This window comes from Arachis stenosperma, chromosome 6, assembly GCF_014773155.1.
Source record: "Arachis stenosperma cultivar V10309 chromosome 6, arast.V10309.gnm1.PFL2, whole genome shotgun sequence".
NCBI lineage: Eukaryota > Viridiplantae > Streptophyta > Magnoliopsida > Fabales > Fabaceae > Arachis > Arachis stenosperma.
In genome coordinates, this window is record NC_080382.1 from 15,585,306 (window position 1) to 15,594,010 (window position 8,705).

Sequence of the window (8,705 nt, forward strand, 5' to 3'; positions counted from 1 at the left end):
CACATCACTTGCATGTTGCTCTTCTTCTTCCTCCTCTGCCCTCATCCCACACTCACACTCAACTCCGACGGCCTCTCCCTGCTGGCACTCAAGGCTGCAGTCGACTCCGACCCCACCGGAGCCCTCTCCGCCTGGTCCGACACCGACCCAACCCCCTGCCGCTGGCCTGGCGTCCTCTGCTCCCCCAACAACCGCGTCACCCAACTCTCCCTCCCAAACAAGTCTCTATCCGGCTACCTCCCCTCCGAGCTCGCATCCCTAACCTCCCTCTACCGCCTCTCTCTTCCGTACAACAACTTCTCAAGAACCATCCCTGCTCCTCTCTTCACCTCCCTCAACAAACTCCTCGTCCTCGACCTCTCTCACAACCAACTCACCGGTCCCATTCCCATCCAAGTCCGATCCCTCAAATGGCTCCGCCATTTCGATCTATCCTCCAACTCCCTCAATGACTCTCTTCCCCAAGAGCTTTCCGAACTCTCTTCCCTCGTCGGTACCTGCAATCTTTCATTTAACCACTTCTCCGGCGGGATTCCCCCCTCGCTCGGCAAGCTTCCGGTCATTGTCAGCCTCGACCTCCGTGGCAACAACCTCACCGGAAAAATACCACAGGTTGGCTCCCTGCTCAACCAGGGTCCTACCGCCTTCGCCGGAAACCCTGGCCTCTGTGGTTTTCCTCTCCAGAACTCGTGCCCGGAGTCTCAGAAACCTAACATTTTACCCGCAGATCAGCCTCAGAACCCAAAGGCACTTCGCGCCGGTGGCGCTGGCAGTGGCAGCGGTGCTGGAGAAGACGCCAAGGCTAAGGAACGTAGCGGCTCCGTTGCGGTCCTCGTGATCTCGGGTCTCTCCCTGGTGGTCGGCATAGTTTCTCTCTCGCTGTGGGTTTTCCGGCGACGGTGGAACAACGACGACGGCAAAATGAGGAGCAGAAAATTGAACAATGAGGTTATCGGCGGTGGAGATGGAGGAGCAATAGGAGGAGGGGAGGGGCAACAAGGTAAATTCGTTGTGGTTGACGAAGGGTTTAACTTGGAACTCGAAGATTTGTTGAGAGCTTCTGCTTATGTCGTTGGGAAGAGTAGGAGCGGAATCGTGTACAAGGTCGTCGGAGTAGGGAAGGCTGGCACGTGTGCACCTCCGCCGCCGGCGACGGTTGTGGCGGTCCGGCGTCTCAGCGAGGGCGATGCCACGTGGCGGCTGAAGGATTTCGAGTCGGAGGTGGAGGCCATTGCGAAGGTTCGCCACCCAAATGTGGTTCCTTTAAGAGCTTATTACTTCGCAAATGATGAGAAGCTTCTCATCACGGATTTCATCCGCAATGGAAGCTTGCATGCGGCGTTGCACGGTATCAAATTCTCATTCTTTTTGTGTTGCTTCAACTCAATAATTAAGTTATGATTAATTGGCTAAACTATATTTGTTGTTTTATAAGTGTGTTCACATTTGTTGATTGTTATGTAATCTTTGTGAGTATAGATTATGGTGTGCATTGATAGCAGCCACCATGTGATCAGGTTCAAATTCTAGGTTTTTGCTTTTAAGAGTCACAATAATGTTGCCATGTGATGTGATTGAACCATGATCATTATTGTACGTATTCACTATATGATCGACGAAATGTAACTTTCACATGTTGGTTTTCTTTCTTCCTTTTTGTTATGCTTTTGGTGATATGTAATTCCACCAAGTATTGTTATGCAAAAAGAATAGTATAGGTAGACAATGAAAATACTAAACAATGTGAATAATAGATATATTGGATGTTTATTTCACTAGGTGTATGGATGGTTATTCTAATATTAAGATTTAGGTAGGTAATTTGGAAGTGTAGTGTGTTTTTATTTAATTGGTAGTTGTTCATGTTGTTAAAGAAAGTTATTGGTTACTTAGCAAAATCCCAAAAATCTGTCTCAGTAACTAAATCAGCCACATAAATAAATATACGGTGATTTACTCCCTTTTCAATTTTAATATATATTTTGTATTCGAACATGTATTTTATAGGAGTAGTTGATTTAGACATTTAGCAGCTAATTTTTGGTGAAAACACGTAGCTTAGTTGATTTTATGGGGTGGGCCATGGGGGCCATATATAGCCCAGTGAATTCTGCTCATCTTTGCACTTGCGAACTGAACCCCCCCCCCCCCCCCCCCCCTTTTTTAAATGTCTTTTGTTTGTGATCACACACAGTTGTTGTAACTTTATGTTGGTGATCCTTCTTTCTAGCATTTCATGTGGGCATTCAATTGAATCAATCCAAAGTAAAGCGTCTTTAGGAGTGGTCCTACATTGAAACCATAGTGATATCTGCAAAAGTTTAATATTTTCAGTATATTTTTTGTGTGACCCCATTTGGGTAGCTGAAAACTGGTCCCCGTGCTGTCAACGTCGTTGATCCATAGCGATTTACCTTGGTTGATTATGGATAGTGGCTGCATCCGCCATAGTTCTTTGTGCTTGGATTGTAGCTTGGTGGTCCAAAAAGTACAGATTTCTGTTCTTAAGCTGATGTTGCAATCAGCATTCTAACTATATAGTATCGGAGATTACAATGTCTAAATTAGATGCTAAAGTGATTGTATTTGTTGCGATAACAGTCATTATCAATTTTCATCCTTGTGTCATAGTGTGTAACATGCATAACATAGTTATGATCTACGACAGAGCATTGTGGCGTCATTTGATGCATATAATTGATTCAACATATTCGAATAAGGCAGCTTTGTGTTTGTTTGTAACATGCTTAACAAGTTGACGTTCTCTTTTTTGCTCTTTTATTTTTTGGGTCCTTTTATACTGAATTGACTCATTGAGCACACAAAACTCTGTGTGGTGGTTGTGATGTCTCTTTCATTACCACTTTCACATGTTAGTATCGTCTGATGCATGTTCTGCTCTCTCTTTCTGGTGTTTTACAGTTGCAGGTGGATCTTCCAATTCAGTGCTGACATTATCATGGACAGCAAGGTTGAAAATTGCCCAAGAAGCAGCAAGGGGATTGATGTACATCCATGAGTTTGGTGGCCGGAAATATGTCCATGGCAACCTAAAATCAACCAAAATCTTATTGGACGATGATCTCTGCCCTTACATATCAGGTTTCGGACTAACCCGTCTTGGTTTGGGTACCACAAAGTCATCTGCATTGGCACCAAAACGGCAGAATTCTAGTGGATCCTCTACAATGGTTTCAAAGGCTGCAGCTTCTTCTAATAACTACTTGGCGCCTGAGGTTCGCATGGCAGGTGGCAGATTCTCTCAGAAATGCGATGTGTACTCTTTTGGCATAATTCTATTAGAACTTTTGACTGGTAAACTCCCGGATTTCGGACCAGAAAATGATGACATGGTGCTGGAGAGTTTTGTGAGGAAAGCATTCAGAGAGGAGCAGCCATTGTCCGAGATCATAGACCCGGCTCTTTTGCCTGAGGTTTATGCCAAGAAACAAGTTGTTTCTGCATTTCATGTGGCTCTGAACTGCACTGAACTGGATCCAGAACTGCGTCCTAGGATGAAAATTGTGTCTGAGAGCCTTGATCACATCAAGATTCAGTGAAAAAACATGATAGAACCTTGTAAATTTTCGGTTCTTGTGGCTGACATTTTTTCCCCTCTTGTTCAGATGTTATTTAGAGTGGTGTTTGATTTTGTAATGTTGGGGCCACTTGGATGTACCTTTTGTTTGTTGTATCAATGGAAATTAATTCGCTTCCTTGGCCTTCCCCTGAAATGGCAAGGTACACCTCGAGTATTTTAAGTTGAAAACTTGAAATGTTTACATTCTTTTTTTTCATATTTCAGATTATTCGACTGCTTCAGTTTAATGCATTGAATCTAAGTACGTATCATCATAAAATTGTATTAACTAAATAAGTCACAGCATCAGCAACCCCTTCCTTCTTTCAATACAGGAGCCGCTACATGTAATGAAGGGTGGGGTGTTATGTCACACATTTTATTTTGCAGTGAATAATCACATAATTATGTCTTATGTCTTATACTCTTACCTAAAAGTGTTTCTCTGTGGTCTCTATAAGAAATCAAATTCATGTGAGTAGTGAAGGGATTGCATGCAAAGACATAAAACTATAAAAGAGAAGAGGAACCATGAACTAGGAGTGAATTATCAACTCGGTCCCTGTCCATTTATCACAATGACAACGTGACTCATCAAGAAAAAAAGAAAAAGATCTATTTCGATTTTTGTCTTTTATTTCGTGACACAACGCTGTGATTGTTTTTCCGTCAACTCTAAACGGAAAATGTTGACGTGTCAAGTTCAAAAATGGACAAGAACCTAATTGTTTCTAAATTTAAATTAGTTAGGGGTTTATTTGACCTTATTTTTTTAAATAATATCTTTTTTAAATTATTTTTTATTTATTATATTAATATTTTTTTTAATAAATTATTGAATATATAGTATAATAAGTACAAACTAATTAATAAATTATTCAAATTTAAAAATGTCATTTATTATGAAACTAAATAAATAACTTTTAAATTTAATTTTTAAATATATAAATAATAAACATTAAAATACGGTTAATACATTAATAATAATAATCCTATGATATACTATTAATATTATGATATAAATAATTAACAATAAATTGAAAACTAATGAACACATTATTTGATATATAATAAAAATTTTTGAGTAATAACAACTTTAATTTTTTATTTCTCTAAATTAAATTAAAAATTCTGTTCCGGGACTTTACCTTGAAATCGGTGGATTGGGCCGTAAGGAAAGGCCCAAGTTTAAATGGAAGTTGGTCATCAACTGGTACTACGTTTGGAGAGCCGTTGTCCGAGTTGTGTATTTAAAGGAGTGGAGAGTGGTACCTACAAAGACATTCCGATGCCTAAGTCAAAAAAGGGGTAAGCAGGTTTAGAAAATATTGGACTTAAGTATACCTGATGGGTATCAGTGTATTTATAAGTGATAAGCCAATAACCACTGTTGGAATAGTTCTGCTTCAAATGGTGGATATCCGTCCCTTTATCTTAGGGTTGTTAAGATCTCTCCTCTAAAAATGAGTGAGAAATTTACGAAGACGATTATTCACTTAGATAGATGCTAATTACCTACTGGCATGGATCCCGGCCTCTTTATGGAGGTCGGATAGGTGGTGAAGGTCAATTTTTAGGATTGGACCTTTTAACTTAATTTGGGCCTTGCTTATCATTTGGGTCAGGGTATGAACAAATTCTATTTGATATTTTTTCATTAAAATATATTATGAGTAGGCTACTAATACTAAATGAAATAAAAATATTATATATATATATATATATATATATATATAAAATATTATGGAGACCATTTATAAACTCAACAAACTTAAAGTATCAATAATATTATTAATCTATTAATAATACATATTATCATAAGGCTATAGATCGATGGAGATTTATCAATATAAGAATAATGTGGATTGATTATAATTTTACGTATATTAAAATTCAATTAAATTTACATATATTTTACTCGAAATCAAGTATTATGATCTAGATAATTTTTACAATAAAGTGAAAACTAATGAATACATTATTTGATATATAGTAAAATTTTTCTGTGTAATAACAAATTTAATTTTTTATCTCTTTAAACTAAATTAATAATTCTATTTGATATCTTTCTATTAAATTAATAACACTAATATCATAGGATTATTATTAATGTATTAACCGTATTTTAATGTTTATTATTTATGTATTTAAAAATTAGATTTGAGAGTTATTTATTTAGTTTCATAATAAATAATATTTTTAAATTTGAATAATTTATTAATTAGTTTTTATTTATTATACTATATATTCAATAATTTATTGAAAAAAGAATATTAATATAATAAATAAAAAATAATTTAAAAAAGATATTGTTTAAAAAATAAGAACAAATAAATCCCTAACCAATTTAAATTGAAAGACAAATAGGTCCCTATTTATTTTTGAACCTGACACGTCAGCATTTTTCGTTTAGAATTGACGGAGAAACAGTCACAGGGACCGCGTTGTGTCACGAAATAAAGGACAGGGATCGAAGTGGATCGTTTTTTTCTTGAGAGACCGCGTTGTCATTCTGAGAAATGGACAGGAGTCGGGTTGGTAGTTCGCTCCATGAACTAGAGAGAAAAGGACCACTCTGACTGTATATATATATACCAAACTAATTGAATTTGGATTTTCTAAATTTTGAATTTTTACTTTAAAGGGTAAAGTGTGATCTTTCACCCTTGAATGATTTCTCTCTTATATTTTCTCTTGGTTCCACCTATAAAATAAATAATAAAAGATCACACTTTTATTTTTGGGTATTGAAATGGGACTAAAGTTCAAAGAAGAGAAAACTAATTACAAATAAGGTGAGGTAAGGTATCCCCTCTAACATCCTCCAACAGGATAGCAACTAAATCTGCAAGAGGATTATCCCAAAACAAAAAATCCTCCTCCAACTGTATACTCATTTTTGCTAGGCAATCAGCACTCCTATTACCTTCTCTATATGTATGTACAAAGAGGATTCTCCATTTTCTTCTTTTCATCTAAAAAATTTTTCTTACTATAGAGTTGTGATGTTTCTCATGACATTTCTCTCCATTACCAGGTTAATGACAGCACTAGAGTCACTCTCCAAAATCACTTGCTTCAACCCCAACTCCCAGAATAGGTTCAACCCTTGGACGATCCCCCATAATTCTGCCTTGAAAGCTGTTCCACACCCAATGTTGTGAGTGAACCCCGCCACCCACTTCTTCTCATCATTCCGAATATGCCGCTACATCCCGCCCTGCCATTGAGTCCTTGCTAAGTTTCATAGGTGTTAACTTTTGCCCAGTCCATCGGAGGTGGTTCCCACCGAATATGTGCTTCTCTCCACTTATTCGACTGCCCCTTCAGGTAAGCTTTCTCCATTGCTTGTTTGAACTCTGCTGCTTGTTTGATGATCTCTATATGAGGCATGTTTGGTCTTCTGTAATTATCGTCATGAATTTCTCTATTTCTCCAGTACCATAATCGCCAACCAGTAGTGATGAATATGTCTTTTCATTCCATTTTTTGGACTTGTCCGAATTGATTTTTTAAGTTTTTTTTCACCCATTCCCTCTAATTAAGCACAAAAAAATTTAGAGATTTCACTAGTGTTAAGAAAGTTTATCAAAATTGTAGAGGCCTTTGGACAATTCCTCAAGACATGTATCAGCTCCTCCAGAGTTCCTTGACAATAGTTGCAGTCTCCATTTCCTCCAAAAATTTTCGCCCTCCTCTGGTTTGTTAGCGTCTTCCCATGCATTTCAATCCATAAAAAGGTTTTTACTCTTTGGGGATCCTTCCAGTCCCACAGATGCATCTACAGGTTCTTGGTTGACTTAGTCTAATTGTTCAGCGCCTTATATATTGATGCCACTGAAAAATCACCATCTACAGTGTGTTTCCAACTTCCTCTATCATCTTCTTTGTCCTGAGCATGAGGTAGTATAGTTGTGATTTTCTGAACAGTGCTCTTTGGGAAGTTTCTTTTGAGTTTATCAGTGTTTCATCCTCCTCTATTATTTGTCCACTCCCAAACAAAGCTATTAATATCTATATCTGGCTCTAGAGCTAACTGGTGCAACACTCCTTCCCCTTCCACCCAGTTATCATTTCAAAAATTTGTTGTCAATCCATTACCAATATGTTGTATTGTGTTCGCTCCTTTCACAAATCAGAATCCCCCTTTTTAGCCTGTATAATATCATCTATATGTCTTTCTTCGCAATATTTGTTCAGCAGTACTTTAAAAGATTACACTTTATTCTCTAAAATTAAATTTAAAATTTAGAAGATTTATATCCAAACTAACTATATGATTTTCAGTTTTTGACCGCACTAACATAAGAAAAGGCGTAGCAACTGCGTCCTTTCAGAAAGTACAAAAGTATTTATTATTTTTTATTCGAGTAATTATCTAAATCAGTCCCCAAAAATTTTTAAATTGGACACTCCCAAGAAAAATTAATACACAGATCAATCTCCAAGGTTTTACTCCGGCAAACAAATCAGTTCTCAGTTCATTTTTTGGTAGAGTAATTACCTAGATCAGTCCCTAAAGATTTTAAAAACGGACATTTTAGTCCCTCAAAAAAATTAATGTACAAATCAATCCCTAACATTTTTTCTATTAGACATAATAGTCATTCGTCCAAAAATAAAATAAAATAAAATAATTATTAATTAAAATAATAATAATATAAATTTATTATATATATATATATATATATATATATATATATATATATATATATATATATATAGTCACTCAATAATAATAATAATAATAATAATAATAATAATAATTTTATAAGAAATTCAAGGTTAAAACTATTTGATATTTTTGTATTTAATATAATCAAAAGATGTCCTATGTAAAAATAAAAATATATGTTTGTATTAAAAAATATGTATTAAAAGAAAAGATTTTAATTTGGATTTATATTAAATACAATTTTTTAATACAAACATATTATTTTAAAATAGTACATTTTTTATTATATTAAATACAAAAATATCAAATGATTTTAATCTTAAATTTTTTGTGAAATAATCTTTAATAATTTTATTGATTATTATTATTATTATTATTATTAATTACATAATAATATTGTACCATAATTTTTCTTGTATTTTTTAGATAAAAATAATGATAAATTTATTC

At 35.6% G+C, this 8,705-nt stretch overlaps 1 protein-coding gene across 1 annotated transcript; it reads left to right on the forward strand.

Moving 5' to 3' along the window:
* On the forward strand, positions 1-3,797 carry LOC130936182 (receptor protein kinase-like protein ZAR1). Its single transcript, XM_057866213.1, has 2 exons — positions 1-1,348; positions 2,923-3,797. The coding sequence occupies exons 1-2, from the start codon at positions 13-15 to the stop codon at positions 3,558-3,560; spliced, it is 1,974 nt and encodes a 657-aa protein (XP_057722196.1). The 5' UTR covers positions 1-12; the 3' UTR covers positions 3,561-3,797.
* The last annotated feature ends 4,908 nt before the right edge of the window (positions 3,798-8,705 follow it).